This window comes from Triturus cristatus, chromosome 10 (genome assembly GCF_964204655.1).
Source record: "Triturus cristatus chromosome 10, aTriCri1.1, whole genome shotgun sequence".
Classification (NCBI taxonomy): Eukaryota; Metazoa; Chordata; class Amphibia; order Caudata; family Salamandridae; genus Triturus; species Triturus cristatus.
In genome coordinates this window covers 1031757117-1031782406 of record NC_140593.1, presented here as the reverse complement: position 1 = coordinate 1031782406, position 25290 = coordinate 1031757117, and the positions used below count along the sequence as shown (strand labels likewise).

Sequence of the window (25290 nt, the reverse complement as noted above, 5' to 3'; positions counted from 1 at the left end):
CCTGGACCTTGAATAAGCACTCTGAAAAAGTAATCGGAATCCCAACTGTTCAATGCAAGCAGGCATCTTAGGTCTTGGATTGCCAAAGATAGCCAATAAAGCTTGATGATCAGTTACTAGCGTAAAAGGCCTTCCATACAGGAATACATGGAAATGTTCACAAGCCCATACCACAGACAATCTTTCTTTCTCGGGTTGAGAGTAAGCATGTGCTTGTTTGGGAAAAACTTCTACTGGCATATGCCTTCAAGCATAGGGGTGTCTGCTGTGCTGTGCCAGGGTAGCACCTACCCCAACGGAGCTAGCATCAACAACAACCTCTGTGTGAAGCTTTGAATTGAAAAAGGCCATTTCAGTAGCAGTTTCAATGGCTTGTTTGATTTTCTTGAAACTTCTCACACATTTCTGGGACCACTCGAATCAAAACCTTTACTTCGGTAAGTCTTGTAAGGGAGCACTTACGATCGCAAAGTCTAGTATGTATCTTGAACAGTAACTGGCCATTCCAAGAAATGAACGTATTGTAGGAACATCTTGTGGGAGATCAGCATTAGACTGTGCTGAACTTTGGCAGGATTGGTGTCATACCCCCTTAAGAAAAGATATGGCCAAAGAATTTTAATTTGTTCTTGTGGAAATCACGCTTGTCTACATTCAAAGTTAGGCCTGCATCAATCAGTAAGCGACATACTTGATTGAGAGCTTTATCATGCTCCTTTTGTGAAGCTCTGAAAATCAATATGTCATCACTATAGCTAAATGCATTTACAACCAGCTGTATGACATTGAATGATGTCTTGAAAATGTTCTGCTACCGATGACACACCAAAAATGAGTCTTTTATATCAAAACAGACCGATGTGTGTAGAAAAGTTTGTAATACACCTGCATTCTTCTTCGAGTTTCAACTGATAATAACCTTTATTTAAATCAGGGCGAGAGAAAACCTTTGCACCATTTAGTTGCGTTATCATGTCAGCAAAATGTGGACCTCGATGTCATTCTCATTTAGTTGCCTTGTTTGCTTGTTGCATATCAACACAGGCGTACAGCTCCTTCAGTATTCTTTTTGGGCACTACCACTATGGCAGAAACCCATGGTGTTTGACTAGTTAAACATTCAACAATGTTGTGCTCAAGAATGATTCAAGTTCTTTCTTAAGAGCTTCTTATAAATGAAAAATGTAAAATTCAAGTTAAATAGAAGATGAGGAGGCTCCAATGATGAAAATAAGATTTGGGTTTATTTCAGTAAAGTGATCCCATCCATCCAGCAGGAGATGTCAGGTACAACTGACCATTAACAGAAGAGGCATCACTACACCAGGTTCTATCACCATGGTGCACTTTCAATCATAAGCAACATGACTGTAATGTGAACAACATTAAAGAAACTTATTAATTTTAACAATTTAAGGATATTACAAACCTTCCCCCTATATACAGACCAAAGAAGATATATTATTAGTCATAAACAAACAAAAAGAAAGAACAAAAATAAATAACAAATAGACTTCATTACAAACTTAAAATCATCGAACTTCGCTGGTAACCTGGAGGCCCTTTTTTCCCTTGAATGGTTTTCCATTCTACCTTCCACTTTTTTCCTGACACTGGAAGCAACAGAAGAAGATTTATCATTGTTGACATTTAATTTACTGTTATTAATTATCACCACTCGGTTCAGATTCCAAACACAGGAATCTTCAGTCTTGATAGCATTGGTGAATAATTTTCAGACTCTATGAGGCTTTTGAAACAATTCTGATCCTTTCCTACCAAAGGGCGCTCTAATCATAACTAAATCACCAACCTTTACATTCGTGGATTTCACAGTTTTTCTTTGATCATAATACATTTTACGTGCTTTTATCTTGTCACTCTCTTTGAGTTTCCAATCATTATCAGAACTCCCCACCTTTTATTGTTCTTTTTACTGAATATTGTTCAGCAACCAAAGTATTGGCAATTCTACCTTTCAGCAGTTCAAAGGGTGTCTGACCAGTTACAGCATGGGGAGTAACTCTGTAAATTTCAACCTTCCTAATGACCTCTCTTTTCCAATCCAAGCTATTATGTTTGGCCAAATCAATGGTCTCTTTTAGCGCATGGTTAGAGCGCTCCACCATTCCATTGCTTTCTGGGTGATAAAATGCACACTTCTTGTTCTTAATGGAACACTTTAACAAGAATTCTTCCATATCAGAAGAGACCAATTGTGTACAATTGTCTGTCAATAAAACACCAGGCAAACCTTCTCTTCCAAAAATCTCCTTAAGAAATTCAATCACATGCAAAGTGTCAATGGATTTTGTAATCCTCACCTCTGGCCACCTGGAATATAAATCAACCAAAACAAAAACAAAACATTCACTACCACTTCCACTAATGGGTCCTAAAATATCAAATGATAATTCTTCCCATGGTTTTTTCAGTTTCTCCCTGATTACCATGAACTGAACTCTTGGTTTCTGACACTTCTCACTTAAGCAACAAGGTATACAATCTCTAACAAGACGTTCAACATGTGTGTCCATTCCTGGCCACCAGTAATTAAGTCTTAACCTCACCTTGGTCTTACACATCCCAAAGTGACCCTCATGTGCCATAACCAGAAGTTCTTCACGCAATGTGGTGGGTGGAACTAACCTAGTACTCTAAAAATAAGACCTTCACTTTCAGCCAACTCATCCTTCACCAGCCAATACTTTTCACACTCGCCCTTGACTTTCTTTTCCCAACCTTTTTTTAGTAGAGATATCAACTCAACAAACACTTTATCTTTGGCACATTCCTCTCGCCATCTACTTTCTTTCATTCCACCAGCTTCAATGGAGCAAACCCATTCATTAGTATGATCTTCTTCCAATTCATCCTTACCATTACTTTGTACTACCAACCTCGATAACGTGTCAGCAACACTGTTCCTTGCACCTGGCAAGTACTCTACTTTAAAGTCATAACCTTGAAGAGCTATAACCCATTTTGAAATCCTCCCTGAGATGGCATCTATGCCTTTTTTGTTTAGAACCTGACATAGTGGTTTATGAGCAGTCCTTACTTCAAACTTCACACCCCAGAGCAAATTCTTGAGTTTCTTTATCGCCCAATGTACAGCTAGTGCTTCTCTTTCTATTACAGAGTAATGCAATTCTGCACCTCTGAGACTTTGCGAAAGAAACAGAATGACATTCGCTGAATTACCGTCATTTTGTAGGAAGACACCACCCAAACCTTTCATGCTGGCGTTGGTTATGAGTACAGTATTTCTGTTTGGATCAAAACTTTTTAGCTTTGGAGTTTTCTCAAGTACGTTCTTCACTGCAAGAAATTCATTTTCACAATCATTAGACCAAATTAAATTGACACCCTTACACAATAACTTCCGCATATTCACAGCATTAACATATCAGATATTTTTGGCAAAGGATATTTATCAATGATGACCTGTTTGTTCAACTCTCTTAAATCAATACACAGATGCAAATTTCTGTTAGATTTTAGTGCAGCTACAACTGGCGCCAACCACCTGGTGCCCTCAACTTCCTCAATTATACCATCCTTTTTTAATTTTTCCAGCTCCACTTTCATCTCATCTCTCACAGACAGTGGAACACTGCGTACTTTGCAAGCGATGGGAACTGCTCCAGGAATTAAGTTTATGTTGTGAGCATATCCTCTCAAACACCCTAATTCATCCTTGAAGACGTTAGGAAACTCTCTCTTCAAGAAAGTGGTGAAATCACTTTCACCATCTTGAGCTAATACATTATTAACATGACTGTCTTCTCTTAGTAAAATAGGGGGATTGCTGTTGGGGTCTAACATCACTCCAAGGTCTTTCTGATGAAACCAACTGAGGATACTGTCACCTTTATGTGAAACATATATCTTCCCCATCGTAAGCCTACATTTATATTCTATCAAACCAGTAAAGTATCCTAGCAATTTTATGGGCTTACCTCCAAAACCAGTTGGCCTTATGTCAGCCTTGAGAAGCTTTACTCCTTTAGCAAGTTTGCTCATGAAGAATTGTCTAGAAATGATGGTGATCTTCGCCCCTGAATCGAACAAAACTCTAGTCACCTCTCCTTCCAACTTTATGTCATCTAGAGGACCACTTTTTTGATTATCAGAGATTTGTGAAACTACTTGCCCACAATAACAATCAGGGTCAATGTCACTATCATTGTCACTTTTGTTTGCCACAGTGAGTACTTTTCCCTTACTTTTCTTGATATTACAAGCAGAAGAGAAATGCCCTACCTTCTTGCAAATTGCACAAGTTGCCTTAAGCCCAGGACACTTTCTATCATTGGCAAGATGATTCTCACTCCCGCATCTGTAGCATTTGAGTTTTGCATCCCGCCCATTCTTTTTCTGACCCCTTGTCACAGAGCTTTTCTTATAGCCTTTTTCTTTAGAGGTAGTTTTTAAAGTTTGAATAGCATTATCCTTGTTATCACGTTTTGTGATTATATCAACACATTTCAGGGAATGTTCAATTTGTTTGGCAATAGATAAAACCTCATCGAGTGGGTTCATCCTTTTGCCAAAGATCACTTCTGACTTTTTCAACGTTTCAGCCCAGCATAAATTGGTCCCTAATTCTTTCTTCCAGGAGGGTACCAAATTTGCACGATGACGCTAGCTTTCTAAGTGCGGTAACATAATTTTCAACTGATTCTCCCTCAATTTGTGTCCTTCTACCAAAGTGGTACCGTTCTAGAATGGTACTCACCTTAGGTAGGTAATTCTTATCAAGTTCATGAATGCAGATCTCATATTCATTTAACGTTTGATCATCTACAGAAGGCAGATGATCAAAGACCTCCTGTCCCTCAGAGCCAAGGCAATAAAGGAGAAGAGCCGTTCGTCTTTCAGCACTGAGGTTTGTCCCACACACCTTGGAATACCTCTCGAAAACCTTTTTCCATTTTTGTCATTTGATTGGTGGATCACCTGGCGTGGAGAGAAAAAATGGAGGTGTTGCCACATTTTGCATTTTGTAAACGAACTACTAATCAAAATGAATTTAAATGAGATTGGGACCAACACTTCACCAAAATTGCATATAAAGAAATAAATAAATAATACAATAACATCAAAATGTTACAGCACTGCCTATATATATTGATCAATTATAATAAGCAAAAAATAAATTAAAGCCAGGAATAACCACTACGTTTGAATTCTGTTATCAGCTCAAAATATAAAATAATGCCAGAAATCACCACTGTGTTTGAATAATGTTACCAGCTGAAAAAAAATTGTTATTTATCAGCTCAATATATAATATTGCCAGAAATCACCACAGTGTTTGAATATAGTTATCAGCTGAGAAGAAGGAAATTGTTAATGAAAAACAACAAAATAAACATTATCACCAACAACCATTAGACGGCGCTATGGTATAATACATTATAAAGAATTCCTTCGAATGAGACCAAAAGCAACTTGTCTATGTCTCTGAGCAACAGGACGGATATCAACATTAATGTATAACTTAACATAGTCTTTAGCTTTCTCAAACCATGAAACAATGAAGGAAATTGACTTCTATTTTGTGGTGAGAATTCAGGTTGTGATTCACAGATATCAGTCCCATATCAGCAGCAATACTGAAACTGAAGAGACAGGCACTTGCTGCTGTATCCTGGAGCACATGAATGGGTGCTTGGACCTTAATTTTCTTGTGTTTCAATGTCTCTTCAAATGAACCTGGACTTATTGTGGGTGTTGATGCTGCCCAAGTGTACACTTTGGTTATCGATGGCATAGATCGAGGTAATGGAGACGATTCATGATATTTCTTTTCGGGCATTATATTTGTTGATGTGCCACTGTTGATGATTAAAGGTATCGAGAAGACATTTATTTGTAAAGTTATTTTCGGACAATGTTTGTATGACTTTGGCGCTTTGGCATGTAGCCTTTTCCTTGACTGACATTTTTCCTCGCCTGCTGCCAGTCCGACATGCTCTCTTTTCTCTGAGGTGAACATTGACATGGCGCAACCATCTTCCTCACTTTCACTGGATACTGAGGCAGACAAACTGTTTGACTATGATTTAGATGGCAATCTACTTAGTTTAGTGTCAATTTGCCTCAATTGATGTTGCTGCGTGGCCTTGTGGGGTTGCATCAAACGTTGCCTCTTGAATGTTCTGGCAACAATTTTGTCTTTGCGCCGTGATGCACTTGCTTTTTCTTCCGCTTTACAAACTGTCACAAAATGGTTCTCTTTCTCACAGCCTTTAAATATCTGTCCAATGGCGGGACATTTACCTTCATGTGAAAACGAAAGTCCACATCTAAAACATAACTTCTGTTTACTTGTAGACAGCACTTTGTGTCCTTCAGTCTTTTGCTTTGGTTTACTTTTTATGCTCATTACTGATTCACTTTGGGCGCCTCCGGCCTCAATGTAAGTGGCTTGTCTTTCCTCCTCAGCTCTGGCAGCCATCAACACTTGCTCCAGACTAAAACTGAACTTTCTCTCAGCATTCATTGTCTGAATAAATCTGACAAGCATACATCAATAACTCTAAGTAGCATAGCTTCTTCATCACTACATTTATTGAACGTACAGTGTTTGATGAGCGTCTCAAGTCTCTCCACAAATCCATAAATGGTTTCACCAACCTTTTGACGTTCTTGACTGAAAATTTATCTTTTATAATCAACATTAGGTAATGGATTGAATTTTAGATTTATTATTCCTTTAATCTGACAAAATGCAGTTTCTTCGTCAGTTCACGGCATTTTTTTATGACGTCTTTCACTCCATCACCAGCAAGATTATGCCTATGTCCCAGCTCTGTGAGGTTTGTTAGGTGCCAAAAGGGTTCTGTTCTAAAATATCACAGGACACTACACAGCTCTGCAAAGAAACTATTTGGGAAACACCCTTTACTACGCAACCGTTACAACGCATGCCATTACATCGCATGGCGTTGCAACGAAAAAGGTGTGCAGCAGTGGGTAGAAGATGTTGGATTTAACTCCAACACCTTCCCTACTGTTGCACACACTGGAGTCGGAATAGAAAATGAATCTATTCCAACTTCCAGCGGTCCCCCGACTGAAAGTCGATGTAAAAGTTGGCGTTGCAACGGCATGCGACGTAATGGCATGCGTTGTAACATCACATATTCAAAATGTTTCTCTAGGGCCCTGATTACAAGTTGTTCTGTATATTCCAGCTTGTACATAAGCTTCTGTTGATGCACAGGTCAGAATTACGAGTTGTTAGCTATTTTAACGCATCTCAAAATGATCAAACGTACTAAATACCCCAAACTTCATTACATTTCGGAAGGGCACACTTGCTAAAATGCAACTGGAAAAATCAGACGATATTTACTGTGTCATGCGGATTTTGTTGAGCTAAACACCAAAATCCGTATGGTATTCCCCACCAACTCAGAATAGGTGTTATTTATCTCACCTGATGCATAATGTATCCCATGTTATCGTTATTTATCAGCTAAGATAAATAACAACTAAAATCGTAATCCGGACCTAGGTCTATAAGTCATGAATAGCGTCATCAAACAGTCTCCAAACATATCACATACCCCAGGCACCCTTCCCATTCTCTCACTATACTTTTATGTAAATTTGAATTGAAAGGACCGTCTAATCGATACTGAGACTCTTTTAGTGTTATTAGAAGCAGTAGGATGATGTTGGATGGGCAACCAGTAAGATTTTATATACCACTCTATTAACACTGAGTAGGAGGGTAGCTTGTGACAGGCTACCTTTTATTGCTTTTGAATGGAGCCTTCATACTAAGGCACTGCACTTCATTGGGGGGTCAGGGCCCTGCGCTTTAGAGTACACAAAATTCGGATGGATACATCTGCCAGTGGATTCCTCACCTTGTGAATATCCCCTGCGGCAGCAACATTCGGAAACTTTTGTAGCAGTCCACGCCGATGAGGTCGAAGACGACGTCACAGAGGAACGGCTCCACTCTCGACTCCGGTGACGTAACCGGCTCCATAAGAAGACCTCGTTGGCGTGATGACGTCAGTTCCCTTTTTTCCGTGCTGTCGAAGCCAATGGATTCGGGAATCGCTGTTGTTAACATCGTTGTTACTTTGTGTATAATCTAGGTTTTCTCTGTTCTCTCTCGAGAATGTCGACAAGGAAGTCTGGATTCAAGCCTTGCCGTGAGTGTGGCAAGCACATGTCGATCACAGATCCACATGAGGACTGTGTGTGGTGTTTTTCATCAGACCACGACGTGGATGGCTGTTCCAGCTGCCGCAAGATGAGCACGAAGGCTCTTAAGGAGCGGGAAGCGAAGCTCTTCATTGCAAGAATGAAGAAGGAGAAGAGAGGGACAAGGAGGTCGAGGACGAGGTCGAGGTCTTGATCGAAGTCGAGGTCGGCGTCGAAGTCGACTTCAGGGCATGCTTCTCGAGCCAAGAAGCAAAAGAAGAAGCGAAGACACTCGTCTCGACACCATTCGGACAAGAGCTCGGCTCCGAAGTTGAAATCACCAACTCGACGTCGGAAGGACTCTATTTCTCCTTCTCCTGTGCCTGATTCACCTCCTGGTCCTTCATCGCCAGTGGCTTCCTTGACTCCGGCTTCACCGGTTCCGGTTCAGACTCCGACGCCGGTTCCATCTCCGGCGCCGGTATCATCTCCGGCTCCATCTCCGGCCCCGGTTGAAGAACTTCAAGTCCCGGGTGAGCCTGTGACACCGTTGATTCCACCGTCGGCGCCGGTTGGCCCGAGTCCGGTGATGCCTGACCAGTACCCTGCTTTCCCTGGACCAGGTCAGGACCCCTCGCATTGTTTAAATGCTATGTACGGGGTGTTCGCTAGAGCCATGTACACCACTGGTGCACCTGCGGGTCCGATGGGTCCAATGGCGTTTAATTTAGGTGTGCCGCAAGTATATCCACAGGCCCCTTTCATGCCGTTCTTTCCAGTGACGCCATCTTGGAATCTGCCGGCTCCGAGGACGTCTACATCGCTTCCATCCTCACCGGCTCCGGCTCGACCTCGTTCGACGCCGGCGGCTCCTGCAGATCCACGCTCGACGCCTGCGCCGTCGGATTCCAACACGGCGCCGCCGATGCCGATGGTACGGATTCGGTCCAGAAGGGAGGCTCAGATGGTTGTTGATGAGCGGAGGTACCTTCTGGAGGAAGCAGAGGAAGGAGAATTGGTAGAATCAGATAAAGTATTTGAGGAGCTTAAGGAAGCTAGTGGGTTGGATTTGTCTCCTGAGTGGGAGATTACTCCACCGTCGGACGAACCCTCTAAGGACGTTGCACCTTATCATGCAGTTATCAGGAAGGCTGCAGAACTGCTTGATCTCCAGTTGCCATCTACGGAGTTTAAATCGAACATTTTAACTGAGGTTTTACATTCTCCTACGGCAGCTCCAGAGCCATTGCTTCCTTTTAATGAGGCCATTATTGACCCTGTGTTTGAGGTGTGGCGTAAGCCCTTTTCTGCTCCTGCGGTCTCTAAGACGGTTGCTAGGAGATATAGGACAGCCCCAGGGGACCCTGAGTTTTTAACGTCACATCCTTCGCCTGAGAGCCTGGTGATTCAGGCGGCTTGCTCAGGAAAGTCCAAGGGTGCTTTTCCTCAGGTTCCAGGGGACAGAGAGGCTAAAAGGCTGGACCAATCAGCAAAAAAGGTATTTTCATCAGCCAGGATGGCCTTGAAGTCAACGAACGCCACTTGTTCTAGGACTCTATGTGCATGCGCTTATGGATTCTGCTAAGAAGCTGGCGCCGAAACTGTCTGAGGAGGATAGGGCTGGATTCAATGAGATCTTGGCTGATGCCCAGGCGGCTGCACGCCAGGTGATCCAAAGTGGACTGGACACGGCAGAGTCAGTGGCGAGGATCATGGGATCTTCTGTTGCCACCAGAAGGAGTGCATGGTTAAGATCTTCGGAGTTTTCACAGGATTTGCAATCGACTCTTTTGGACCTGCCATTTGATGGGCCTGGCCTGTTTGGTAAAAAGGGAGATGCTGCTCTGGAGCGTTTCAAAGAGAGCAAGGCGACGGCTAAATCTCTGGGCCTGCAATCTCAGTCGAGGGGGTCTTTTAAAAGGTACAGAGGGTTCGGAAGGACATCCTTTCGATCCTATAGACCGACCCAGCAGCAGCAACAGCAGCAAAGCTCTGTGTCCAAAGGTTACAGGGGTAGGATCAGGGGTCGCTCACGTGGCCGTCAACTCTCCTTCTCCTCTTCCTCCTCCTCAGCCCCTCCCACCACCGCAAAGCAGCCCTAGATCCGCCATTCCGGATCATGCTGGTCCTGTGGGGGGCCGGCTTACCCATTTTCTACAAGATTGGGAGTCTGTAACTACAGATCTCTGGGTTCTGAATCTTGTAGAAAATGGGTACGCCCTTCCCTTTCGGGAATTCCCTCCAAATTACCCTCCTTGTCAAGGGGCTTGCTCGGAGGACCACCGTCTTCTTCTGCAGGAGGAAGTCCTGAAGCCGTTTCAAAAAGGTGCGATAGAGGTGGTTCCCGAGCAGGAGAGGGGTCAGGGATGCTACTCCCGGTATTTCCTGATTCCGAAAAAGGACGGCAGATTGCGTCCGATATTGGACCTCAGGATCTTGAATCTTTATCCAAAGCAAGAGAAGTTCAAGATTCTCACCCTTGCGCAGGTTCTTCAAGCGCTGAATCAGGAGGACTGGATTGTGTCGCTCGACTTGCAGGATGCGTATTTTCAAACCCCATCTTGGAGTCGCACAGGAAGTATCTCCGGTTTACGGTAGGGTCGCAACATTATCAGTTTGCGGTCCTCCCGTTTGGTCTTACTTCGGCACCTCGAGTCTTCATGAAGGTGATGGCAGTGGTGGCAGCCCATCTCAGAAGGTCGGGGATCTCAGTTTTCCCTTATTTGGACGACTGGCTGATCAAGGCGGAGTCGCCAGAGAAGGTGCTACGTCATCTTCAGGATACAACTCAGCTGTTGTACGAATTGGGCTTTTCAATAAACGTGCCCAAATCTCACCTGGTGCCCTCTCAGCACAACCTGTTCATAGGTGCGGTACTGGACACTACTGTTTGTTGGGCATTCCCTCCTCCTCAAAGGATTCTCGACATACAGGAAATGATTCCTTTATTTTACAACTGAGCGTTCGTTCCAGTTCTGAAGGTTCTTCGCCTGCTCGGTCTGTTCGCTTCCTGCATCCTGTTGGTCAACCATGCACGCTGGCACATGAGGGCGCTCCAATGGTGCCTCCGCAAGTAGTGGTATCAGCACAAAGGAGATCTCAGGGAGTCTGTGAGGATCTCCAGAGAAGCTGCGGTGGATCTGTCTTGGTGGAGCGCAACCTGTCTCAAGGGAAGCTCTTTCATCTACCTCCATCGGTGGCCACGGTGATAACGGATGCATCCACCTTGGGTTGCTCATCTGGGGGATCTGGAGATCAAGGGTCTTTGGTCTCCAGAGGAAAGGTTGCTTCACATCAACCGTTTGGAATTGAGGGTGATTCGTTTAGCACTCAAGGACTTCTGACTTCTGTTTGCCACTCACGAAAACGCGCACTGCCCATCATTCTGCAGTCTCCAGTATCCGATGCAGGGAGCGTTGGGGGACGTGTTTCAGTTGAGTTGGGACTCACGACTCCTTTACGCTTTTCCTCCCATACCCTTGATTCCTTGGGTTCTGAGGAAGATTCGCCAAGACCGGGCCCAAGTCATATTGGTCGCCCCGGATTGGCCAAGAAGGGTGTGGTATTCAGATCTTCTCCACCTCTCCTCGTGCCCTCCGCTCTGTCTCCCTCTGAGGGCAGACCTCCTCTCGCAATCGGAGGGGCAGGTTCTACACCCCCACCTCCAGAGCTTACACCTTTATGCCTGGAGATTGAACGGGGCAACCTGAATTCTTTACTCTCCCGCCTGAAGTGGTAGATGTAATTTTGTCTGCAGGACGTCATTCCACCAAATCCATATATTCCTATAGGTGGTCCAAGTTTGTACTTTGGTGTGGAGAGAAATCAATTGATCCTTTGAAGGCTCGTCTATCTAACATTCTACAGTTTGCCCTTTCTCTTGCTCAGCAAGGCTTTGCTGTGGCCACTGTAAAAGGATACTTATCGGCTTTGTCGGCTTTCCTTTGCTTGCCGGACCAGCCGTCTTTGTTTAAATCACCTATTGTTCTTCAATTTCTCAAGGGCCTCCCAAACAGGTTTCCTCCTACTCCCTTTATTGTGCCTCAATGGGACTTAAACCTTGTCTTGACTTATCTTATGGGTTCTCCCTTCGAGCCCTTACACAAGAGTCCCTTGAGGCTGTTGTCCTTTAAGACGGTTTTCCTCATTGCAATCACCTCGGCAAGGAGGGTAAGTGAGCTTCAAGCTCTTAGTTCAAAACCCCCGTTTTTGACCTTTCATGCTGAAAGAATGGTACTCAGGACCAGGGCTGCATTTTTGCCTAAGGTGGTAACTCCTTTCCATCTGGGGCAATCCATTACCCTTCCTTCCTTCTATCCTCCCCCTCACCCTTCCAAGGAGGAGGAGAGACTTCACCGCTTGGACCCTAAAAGGGCGGTGAGCTTCTACCTGGACAGGACAAAGGACTTCAGAGTTGATGACCAGCTCTTCGTGGGCTTTGTTGGCTGCAGGAAAGGTCGAGCGGTGCACACGTGCACGCTTTCCAGATGGATTGTCTTGTGCATCAAGATATGCTACTCCCTGGCTGGTAAGGAACCTCCAGAGGGTTTGAGAGCTCATTCCACTAGAGCAAAGTCTTCCACTTCTGCTTTGTTTAGGGGGGTTCCTGTGGAGGACATTTGTAGGGCGGCAACTTGGGCCTCCCTCCACACCTTCGCAAAACATTATTGCTTGGACACCGAGGTGAGGAGGGACGGACACTTTGCTCATTCCGTCCTTCAGGACTTTCTTGTATAAAAGGGTGGACACCCTCCTCCGGGAGTGGGGACTGCTGTGGGATTCTATTCACAAGGTGAGGAATCCACTGGCAGATGTATCCATCAGAAGAACAAGTTACTTACCTTCGGTAATGCTTTTTCTGGTGGATACAGTATCTGCCTGTGGATTCCTCACTGACCCACCCGCCTCCCCGTTGTCCATCCTTCTATACCTACAATTCTATTGATGGTGTTTCAAAATGTACATGTTGCTGTCAAAGGCATTGTGTTATTCTTTTGCCTTTCTATGTATTCTTCACACTGTGTGTGTTGCTTTGCATATCATGTACTGTGTATACTGTGTATATATTGCTGTCGGTCCGTCCGTGTGCCTCGAAGGCACGGAAAAAAGGGGCGGAACTGACGTCATCACGCTGACGAGGTCTTCTTATGGAGCCGGTGACGTCAGCGGAGTCGCGACTGGAGCCGTTCCTCTGTGACGTCGTCTTCGACCTCATCGGCGTGGACTGCTACAAAAGTTTCCGAATGTTGCTGGCACAGGGGATATTCACAAGGTGAGGAATCCACAGGCAGATACTGTATCCACCAGAAAAAGCGTTACCGAAGGTAAGTAACTTGTTCTTTCCAACCATCATTATTAAAGATAGCTACATTTTTCCTATTCAAAGCCCCACTTTGTTACCATACGCTACAGGCTGGTCCATGGCATGCCAGAAAATGACAAACTCTTTACCACGAGACGTCTGACCAACATTCCTCAGTATTAATATGTTCAATCATTGTTAAGTTTGTAAGAAATAAATGAAACTACTTACCTTGTGCTCGCCGCATCGCCGAGTTGGCGATACCACAAATGTAAGTTAAGTGGTTTTTTAATTTATTTATTTTACATTTCGTATCCTGTCATTTGTCACTGTCATCGACTCAACGCCTCATCGCGCTTACCTGCACGGGCCGCTACTGCTTGTCACACTCTTTTGTATTAGGTGTTGAAAATTGCAGGATGTATTTTACTAAGAGTGTCTTAGATTCTTTATCCTTCACTGCCACCATGTTGCAGTGGGTGAGCACTCATTGGAGCAGGTCAATAGCTTCTGGTTTAGGTCACATGTCCAGAAACTCTAACACTGAGGAAGGCCAAGGAATCATCAACAGTGCGGGATCAAGAAGAGGGGTTGAAACAAGCAAAACTATAGCCCATATTTGCACAGCATGTTCATAAATTAAACTTGGATGGCAATCTATAAGTCATGAAGTGTAGAAATGTAGATCTGTCGCTCTGGAAAAAGTGCTGAAAATGCAGAGGATTCCTACCTCACTGATAGAACAGAGTTCAAGCCACCAAGACAGGACACTCAGGCATCAGACAGAATGCAAGGGGAGGTAGAATGTAATGTGCTGTAATGGAAGCCACAGTGGAAATGGACTACCTCGGTTCAGTGGCACCTCTAGTTGGGACTCCCTTTGAGAAAGCCAGGATAACCTTCTCTGCCTCGGTGGCAGGTAGGAATCCTCTAAAGTATTAAACAAACGTGATGGATGTCATGCCTGAATTAATCTCAGGAAATGATAATAACTCAGAGCAGGATCACTGACAGAATATGGAAAGCAACAAAATTGTATTACAAAAATATTGTTTACAAAAATATCATGGCCCTATAATTATAATGGTAGGGACAAAAATATCGAAAATAAAATATTGTTTCCCGCTAATATTATTAGAAAAGATAAAAAATATTGTTTTTTGTAATATATATATATATATATATATATATATATATATATATATATATATATATATATAATCTACTGGCGGTCGCCAGTAGATAGTTATAGTTAGGATCGTGTTTCCATAGGAAATCCGCAACATTCTATTTTGAATAACTTTGGCGCTGATTGACGAATCCTCGCGAAATTTTCAAAATAGGTGTGGCGCTCCGCTCCGCTCCTTCCCTGAAAGTCTCGGGGGGATTCGTCAAGCGGGGGCTAAGAAAAAGGGGGGGTCCCAAAACGCGTTTTCCCCATGCATTTTTCCATAGGACCTTTAGTCCAAGCTACAGCCCGAACGGCTGAACAGAATTACTTGAAATTTGGCAGAGAGGTAGTCCTCAGGTCAGGGATGTGCCTTTTGCAGGTGTGGTGTAAATCTGTTCAGTTTTTCCTGAGAAAATAGCATTTAAATCAATATGTATATCTATAGGCGCGCACCGTGCGCGTACGGTAATCCTTACCGTACGCGCACGCTGCCGTGCGCGAGCGCGATTCTGATTGGTTGTTAGATCTTAGTAAACAGTCGAATCGGTCGAAACCAAGAAGTGTCGGCCACCATTTTGTCTCTCGCAGGCTGAGGGGGTGAAAAACAAAGGTGGAGAACGTGAAAAGGGGGCAGGGTGGACAGTTCCTGACCCCCTAGCCTTGGTCAGGGGGTCCCAGAAGGACTCCCAAGGGCAAAAATTTAATTTAATTTTTTTGCTAAAAATCGCGGAGTGCGCGTAGCGTACGCGCACGGTAGAAACGGAAAAATTCCGCGAACTACGTAACGTGGGCGCGCGGTGCGCGCACGGTGAAAAACCTTAAAAAATAAATCAATAAATAAATAAATACATAACTTAGCATTTAACAAACCGTACAAATTCACTGAAACAACCATAGGTTTCACACACGTTATAGTTAGGAATTAGCATTTAGAAAACCTTGCAAATTCACTTAAAAAACCATAGGTTTCACACGTTATAGTTAGCTGGGCATTTCACTCGTGAAAAACCATTGAAATTCCCCCGTTATAGTTAGTGCAGGCAACTATAACTCACGCGACCGCAATCCTCTGCCGATGACGTCAGATGTTACATCACTGATGACATATGTGTCTTTATGAAAAAAAAATATTTGTAATATATGTATAGCTAAAAATTAATGGAAGAAGACATGGGTAAATAAGTGTCTAAATACAGTATTAGCATCAGCAGAGGATTGCGGTCGCGTGAGTTATAGTTGCCTGCACTAACTATAAAGGGGGAATTTCAATGGTTTTTCACGAGTGAAATGCCCAGCTAACTATAACATGTGTGAAACCTATGGTTTTTTAAGTGAATATATATATATATATAATTTGAAATAGTAAATTTTAAATATTGTAATAGGTAACATTAATATAAAGTAAATTAAACATGTTTAAATAATATTTAATAATATATATATACATATATACTAATAAAAATGCACACACACATATATGTGTGTATGTTATGTTTCTATATACATATTTGTATAATGATATAATGTAAAACTTTTAATAAAAAATATATATTTTACGTTATATTATTTTTTTTGATGTTTTTCAATTGTAATACTAAAAACGCATTCATATATATATATATATATATATATATATCTCGAATACTCCTCCACTGTCTTTCGCTCAACGGCTATCCCAAAGGTTGGACACAAACCCAAAATTGTGTGCAAAATTATTCCTTCTTTATTCCATATGTCGCCATAACGCGTTTCGGCTCGCCCGAGCCTTGATCACATGACAGTGGCATTCAGAGATTACTCCCCTTTTAAAGTGACAGTGCAGCAGTAATCATGATCACGTGACAAGCATGGCGCACAACCTTATCAATGAACATAAAGAAAAGCTTAACCAAAGTACAATCTAATACAAAACATTGGACTTGGTTTCTGTGTTAACAATACATTAAAACATCTGTTTGTTTTTCTTTTCAGTTAAACATTATTTGAAAAATCTCTGTAAAATACCGTCAATCTGTTCATGATTTAAATCATTTGCCTATGCTCATGAGGGTATATATATCTGATATACCTGTGCAAATATTTGCTTGTATTCTGGTACGTGACTCATGGTACATAATTTAAAAGCAGAAATAATAAAATATATAAATATTATTTCTGTAAAAGTGCAACGTGCATACAAACCCAATGTGAATAAAAGATAATTTAAAAACCATATATTCGAATAATTCTTATTTCAGTGACGGGTTGGACCCCTAAAGAAAATTGGAACTCGTAATGATGTCCCCGTATATGTAGATAATATTTTTATGTGGTAATTTTATGAGCAAATGAGATCTGTGCATAGATGGTAGGATACTAACAATGCTGCAGATTTGTTATCATAGAAAATCATTAGATGATGTTGGTAAAATACCTTGGTTTATGTTACCATCAAGTAGCAATTATTTCTATTATGTGGGTAATTCTAAAATCTAGGTTAGACATTCAATATTTAGAAATTCAATATATATTACAATCTTCAATGCATGAACGAACAGTTGGAACGGACATACAAATGAACCGACAGCACCGGTAAAGTGCGTAAGTGCCAGTGCAATATAGTGTGTGCAAAAAAATGCCAATAAATAGTTAAAATGGTATTTTAGACCTTTAAAATTATATCTATTGACCTATCTATGTTGTCTTACATTTAGATAGGTACCACTGAAGATGAATCTATTCTAACAGCTTACATACCTTGAAGTTTAAATCATCAAGTATTGTTAAAAGCATATAAAAAATGAATAAATAGTCAAATATAATTTTTACAAATATATATAGACAAAGAATTTGAATAAAACTTGATATATCCATTGATTTAAAATTCAACGATTAACAGTTTATACAGCATTGTTGTAAAGATGGCAAGATCTACCTGGTGTGTGTGGTTGTTTTGATGCTCTCTCTACTAACATATATATATATGAAGCATAAAAATATTACCAAATCAATAGCAAAATATGAAATAATTACAGACTAGATAGAATATAAAACAAATTGAAATACAAAAGATTTACGAAAAATGGTATGACAATTTTACAAAGTATGCATATATATATATATATATATATATCTATGTAGAGACATGTAGATAGATATATATATACAAGTGATATACAATCAAAAAAATAAACAAATAATATTAATAGATATATATAAACAATATTAAGCAAGTTACACTAGGGAAATTGTTGGACATCAGCGGGATTAAATGTACTATTTCCACTCCAGTCTGTGCAACAGTAGAGATCGTGTTGCTCTTCAGAGGGGAAAGATTTATTATTCCCACTCCAGTCTGTGCAACGGTAGTACTTCACTTCAATCACATTAGGTATTTGAGTAATCCTATTAATTAAGGGATACTTTAAAGCTCTTAACATGAATATTATTAATTAACCCAAATATATATATATGGTTTGTTGTTGTTCTCATAGGCACTAGGGAGACCATGCCCTGAAAGCCCAACTTCACCCTTTGGGTGAGACGTTCTTATACGCAAGCACACCACGGTGGGATAATACTATGCAGAGGTGAAATGATTTCCAAGTGTAAGGTCACGCTTTGTGAATACCTTTCACTCATAAATCAAGCAATTTCTGCATGTAAGTTTCAAATGCAATATTATCAAAACTGACTATGAATGAGTCCCAACCCAATATGTTGAGTACCAGCTAGTGCTAGTGGACCTCTCATAGATCCGAACATTGAAGGAGTTATGCATCTGCACTACAAACCTTGTGATCAATTTCATACAAATAGCTTAACAGTGACACTATATAACTTTTTGTTGATTGATATGATTAATGTATTTTTAGATGATGAATAACTTTTTTACAGAACCTGCACAAAATAATCTTAAAAGTCCTTTAATCATAAAGAATCTTCAATATTGAGAAAACAAATTAATTATCTTCATTTATGCTCTATTTTCTAACTGTTCAGCCCAAGGTCAGCCTTAACTGTTCACTATCCATTAGTTTGTTAGGACCGACACAAGCACGCTGTAAACCACAGACTTGAATCATAATGGGAACATAGGTGGCCGGATTCATAGAAACATGAGAAAATCTGCGTCACATGATTCCAGCCTGCTTGAGTGTAGATTTTCAACTTTCTGGATGTCACAAATGTATCCAAGGAAGTGCCTCGAAACCTGTCACATGTTTACATGGGTTCTACGGAAAACCATTGTTAACTCCTCTTGCCAACTTTTTCCAGGATGGTAATATGTAAGAGAGACTGATTCCAATTGTGGCAGTAAGGGGACCGCCGTGGCGTTGGTGGCGGGATCACCACAGCAGAGAAGGCCGTCTGACCGCCTGATTACGAGCATAGTGGTCGGACCACCATAAGACTGCCACCACCACCAGGATCCTTGATCCCGCTGGGCTGGGGAAGGCTGGGGGATTGGAGGCGGTGCTGATGCCAGCACCACCGTGATAATTACTAGTTGCATTTCTGCCAACCTTTTCATTGCAGAGACCCCGCCATGAAAAGTTTGGCAGAAAGGCATGGACGGGGCCCCAAACGGGATCCTTGGGTACTTTTGCCCATTGGGCATTGTGGCTGGGGGCACATGTTGTTGCCTGCACTCTCATGCACACATTGTGTGCCATGCACAGCATGGTGACTGGCAACAGTGCTCGCACAGCAGTTCAAACTCTGCAGTGCCAGGTCATTGCCTTCAGGTTCACTCTGTGACCCATTACATGCCGGTACCTCATGACTCCCGCCAGTACATAGCTGACCCAGTGGTTTACTAGTAATGCGGCAGTCGGGAAGCCGCTGGCTTGGCCACATTCTCTCGACTGCCACAACGGCAGCCCGGCAGTTGGACTGCCACAATCGTAATTAGCCCCAGAGAGAATTAAGTGAGGTGCCCAAACATTCCAGACTTTTGCATCCAGGAATGCCCCCCACACTGACTGCCTCTTAAAAAAATACCTGTACTCACATGAAAATCTTCTTGTGAGTAAAATCCTTTAACGATTGTAAAATGTGAAATTCCTTCAAGTAGGTGCGGATCAACTGAATTTTAGCGATTGAAAACACAGTGACGTTTGTTGAGTGAAACACATACACATGTTTCCTACACTTTGCCTCATCCTGCTTTTCTGGATGTCTCCATTAAATTTGCTTTAACGGTAACTAATCTAAGATTCTTTGCGATTAAATCATTAATTCACAAAACATATAAGAGTCAAATCCGAATTTAATTTTGTAAATGTCTTATATGAGGGCCCTCTGAACTGTCAACGTTTGCTGATTGGAGTGCCAGCATAATGGCCTCGTTCGACTCCTCAGAATTACTGAAATTGATCAATTGACTGTCTGTTAAAGGTAGGTTCACCTTCTGAATTTTGGCATTGGTAGGGCACCATGGTGTCTCTGATTAAAAAATAAGAAGAGCCCCTATGGGCCTGTGTGGTCAGCCCACCTGCTGCTTCTAACACTTCATAGAACAAAAAAACAATCATGGGGTGACCAAGCATGTTGTGTATTAGGACTGGCATTATTGAACCCGTTGCTTTATGGAAAAATATTAATATTTGTAATATTTTCATACAGCCTTAATACCGTGGTTGCACTGCTAATTTTGTTTTGTTCCTGTTGTCTTTTTGCTCTTGATCCCCCTCATGCTCTCTTGTTTGACACCTAGTTGGAGAGGGGTATAAATAAAAAATAAACCAACTTATGTGATTGTCAGTTAGTTACCTGTGCTTGTAAGCTAAACGCGTATGTGTAATATTAATTGTACATCAGGCTCTCTGTTTGCAAGTTATTGACCAGCCGTAATGTTGCCTGGAAACATTTCTTAACCTTACAATAAAAAACTTTAATGTTGCTTTCTTTGCTATTTTTTCAGGTGCAACAGTGCATGCGGCATGGACCATCTCAGTGTCTGTCTTTGCTGCCATCTTCTGCTTCCTCCTCCTATAAATGGATGCCGACCAGCGTGTACCATTGGCAATGACATACCATCTGCGCCTCATGTAGCACATATTTGCTCCTATTTTTATGACAAGAAGTTGGGAAAAATTGAAAATACAGATCTTTTCATCATTTAATTTCCTATTTTCGGAGTATATAGTACTGATTAAATCCTTCGTATTTTGTTCTGTCTTGCAATTATAGTTTCTATTTCACTTCATTTACAGGATAATGATTTCTACTTAAGCAGATGACCACTGATTACTTAGTTGGTTATAAATTAAATTGAAATACTGTTTCATAGTAATTAATTGTGTAGTGAGTGTATTCAGTATTACCTATTTTTGCTTGACCAGATAGCTTTAGTGCACTAATGCTAACCGAATGCAAGTGCTATCAAGTATCAACCCAGTGTACTTTGAGCCTGCACTATTGTCAAACGACAGGTGTGGGGAATTCACAAAAAGGCAAGGCATTCCCCCGCCAGGAGGACAGTCACTCAAACAAAAGACCATAGTTAGACAGTGTGCCCACAATAGAAAGTGTAGATTGGTGGGCATTGTAGACTCTGTAAATCATACCGAAAAATGAACAATAAATCTATTGACCACCAATAAGGACAATATATCATCATCTCAGTGATGTAGTTCCAGCATGGTTAGATTGGTAGAGGAAGTAAGAAGGCATAAGCAATCTGGCGCGTCTCTTTCGCATAAAGAATAAACGTGATTAGGGTCATCGATAAATAAGGTAATATCTAAATAAAGGATGGTGGAAATGTTCACCAATCTTCTTTTGTGAATATACTGCGATCAGGAATTTGATCTTTAAAGCAAACTCTTAACATTTATTAGGGTAGCATGCAATATTTCAATTTCCATTGGAAAGAAAAGTTACTTTGCATCCGCCAAACCTTCTGCCTAACTAGTTTATGAGTCAAAGTTGCATGGGATTGTAAAAGGTTTGCAAACAGTTCAAAATCTTTAATAAAGAAGATATCTAAAATGAAGTTAATTAAAATAAAGCTTCAAATCTGCCAAAATCAGATTAATATATACGTATATTTCTACTGCTAAATTTCATTTCTTGTTATAATCATTTTGGGACAATCATCCTGAACTGTAATCCCACTATCAATATATGTAAAGGCTGCTTTATAGAATGCTCAATAAAGAACTACATTAATACCTACTGATTAGTGGAGTGATATGTTTTCAATGTCATTGTGGGTCTGCCATGAAATTTATAGATGAACTCTCACACTGGGACATCTTATGATCTAATTGTCCATTCTCCACCAAAGCATGCTACTACCATCATTGCCAAGCACAGTGGAATGGAATCAGGGAGGAATTTAAATATTAGTGTTTAATATTAATACTGGAAAAGTAATAAGCTGACCTCATGACACCGTCACAAACACAGCTCACCACGGACTCAGCTACCTGCCCATAGTGACTCCTGATGTAGGTTCTACAAGGGAGTGCCTCTGTGAATACTTTGCCACATGGTTGTCAAAAGATGTCTAACATTTGCAAAATCAACTTCTCTTTGTAGGGCTGGCATTGCCGAGCACATCACAGCAAATTTCAGTTTGGATTGTTCAATGAGCTAATTTCACAATGAGCCACAAATATGCAGAGTGTGCAAATGCGACAATAATCTCCTACACACTACGCACTACACACTACTCAATCTGGCTTTCAATCGTGTTACAATAGAGAGTTGGCTTCACTTAAAATAACCCAGTTTATCAAGATGAGGGTGAACCAAGGTCAAGCAGAGGCAGGGCTACTGTTAGATCTCTGTCGTTTTGACACCACGTCTCATCCCATTCTTATAGAATGGCTGGCTAAGAGTGGCATACGTGGTTTGACTTGCTTTGGCTTATATATTTTCTATCTGATTGCCACCAGTCTGTTCACCTGCCACCATATGCTTCTTCTACTCATTTTGTTTTACATGATGTCCCTCAAGGATAAGAGTTGACTCCATCTATGTTTATTGTTTACATCGCTCTTTCATTGAATATCATCCAACCATTTGGGTTAGAGTTGGTGTCATTTGCTGATGACACCCAGCTCTTGTTTTCCTTCCATGAGGTCAACAATGAGCTACAAGACCCATTCAAATTATGCCTTGCAAAAGTAGCCTAATGGATGAATAGCTGCTTAAAACATATTTAAGACAAAACCAAATATGTTTTTTCAAGTGCTCGCCTGCCATTTGGTCACTTGTTTGGTGGCCACCTGAATTTGGGCCACCTCCGACTCCTGCAAATGAGATGAGATGAGAAATCTCATAATTAAATTTGATAAGGATCTCTCCTTCCTCCCTCATGTGAAGGCAGGTACAGGACCCTATTTTGCTCTTCTAAAAAAAACTGAAAAAGTTCCTCAGATTAGTCCCAGAGTACTCTACGAAGATCAATATTCATTCTATGATCACCTCCTGATTGGACTAGGCAAATTCTCCTTATCTTGACCTTCCTGACTACTTGCACCAGCGAATTGGAACTCATTTACACATCTGAAGAACTTACATTGGCTTCCAGTGGGTAAATGCATTTTGTTTAAATATTAACTGATGCCTTTCTGAGCACTCCAAAACAGAGGTCTGAGGTATTTGAGGGTAAGAGCTTCTGCATACTGTCCCTCCAGATCTTTCAGATCATCCAATCAGCTTTTGTCGCATGTTACCAGAGTGTGGCCAGTCTTTTTATTTTCTAGAACCCAAATTTTAGAATGATTTCCTGTATGGTATCTGTGTATCCTCAAATAAAAAGCTTTGAAAACAACTGAAAACCTGGCAATTTCATTCTGTCTAGTAGCTCTCCGTGGACTATCCGCCTTCTAGATCTTTTAGATCCAGGTCGTCTTTTTGACAGATGTGTGCTGTATAAATAGCTAATTAATTCAGTCATTCATTCATTACCATCACCACAGTAAATCATTAGAGGTCAATATCTCTTATTCTTAGTCATCTTAAATATCATTAAAAGTGCCTGAGTTTTACTGTTCAGTGGACCATTGTCCTCAGGCCATCTGGTCATGGTCTGCAAATTTGTGATATTTGATGGAATGTGTTGATCAGTGAAGGGAAAGAGCACAAGGGCATAATGATGCTTTTCTGGATTAAGAAATACTGGGCTGAGAGACTCACATGCTTCTATAGTGCATCTCCCTAAAAGCAACATATTTCAAATGTATAGAAAATGAAAGGGTGGGCTTATATGTAGGGTTGATCCAACTCTCCAGACATACTCACATATGTGAATTAAAAGATTATGAACAGTGTTTGGGTAGTTACCTATTCAATGGATTACTTACACCACGTACACTACATTTAATGTTGTGTTATTTTATGCCATCTTCATTTGCATATGAGTGTGGCCATAGTCCAGTATTGTGGTGCAGCCTCAGCCACGATTCTTTCAAATACATTGTTTTATAAAGCACTATTTGCTATCTGTCAGACCTTACATCCTTTGTGTGGTTTTCCTCTATCGTTTTGCCTTCACCCCTCTTGTTTTTTCTGACTTTGTTTTTGATGGCTTTAGAACTCTGCACACTTTACCACTGTTGACCGGTGCTAAAGGGCGTGTGCTCTCTCCTTAAAACATGGTAGAACTGACTTATACCCAGTTGGCACATTTAATTTATTTGTATGTCCCTAGTAAAGTGGAACTACGTGTGCCCAGGGCCTGTAAATTAAATGCCACTTATAGGCCTGCAGTGCTGGTTGAGCCTCTCTTTAGCTCTTTTCAAACATGTCTCAGGCCTGCCAATGGAGCCTCTGTGAGCAGTTTTCAAACTGCCATTTCGCCCTGGCAGAATATACCTTATTAATACATATGTCACCTCTAGGGTAGACCCAGGACAGCCCATAGGACAGGGTGCAATATATTTATTTAAAAATTGGACATGTGCTTTTAAGTTTTACATGTCCTAGTAGTGAAAGACTCCTAAATTCGTTTTTCACTACTGCAAGGCCCACCTCTCGCACTGATAACATTGGGAATACATTATTAATTTAATAGGCTTAGCTTCCAATTGGGACCAGCAGACAGGTTGAGTTTGGTGACTTAAGAATTGTTATTAAAAGCCATCTTTAATGGTGAAGTCAAATTTTTCATCACAATTCTGAAAATGTAACTTTTAGAAAGTTGGCCTTTTCTTGTCCTAACCATATGTTGCCAGCAGCCTGTTCCTGAGTGACATGATTATGTGTGGCTGCCAGTTGGTCCTTGTGTATTGGTCCCTGTAAGTGAAACAAAGGGACGATACATGTTGACGTGATGAGTTAATAAGGGGGAAGAGCTGTCACCTACCTCACTTTCACCATCACAAAGGCTCCGCCTTAGAACTCACACAAATAGCTTGTAACTATGTCACTGTGACCCCAGACAAGCTGTCGCCAGGACAACAAGGAAGGAAATGCCTCACATCTAGGGGTGGGGTGAAAAGCTCTAGAAGCTTCCTCCACTTCAAAGTGGGCACCAGGTATAAATATTGACCCCAGAACCCAATTCTTCAGTGCATTTCTGGACTTGTGGACATGTTGCCAGGAAGAAGGACTGCCGTGCTGCCAAAAGGACTGCCACTCTGCTAAACCGCTGCTATGAAGAACTGCTGCCTTGCTGTTCTGATCTGCTGCCTCCCTGCCTGTGTGAGAA

At 41.5% G+C, this 25290-nt stretch overlaps 1 protein-coding gene across 1 annotated transcript in view; it reads left to right on the top strand.

Moving 5' to 3' along the window:
• Positions 1–21806, top strand: part of LOC146796476 (uromodulin-like) — a 583380-nt gene extending 561574 nt beyond the window's left edge. The window contains exon 19 of the mRNA XM_085629079.1: positions 20551–21806. Coding sequence (XP_085485205.1) covers positions 20551–20624 — 74 coding nt within the window. The 3' untranslated portion in view covers positions 20625–21806. The remainder of the gene's footprint in view (positions 1–20550) is intronic.
• The last annotated feature ends 3484 nt before the right edge of the window (positions 21807–25290 follow it).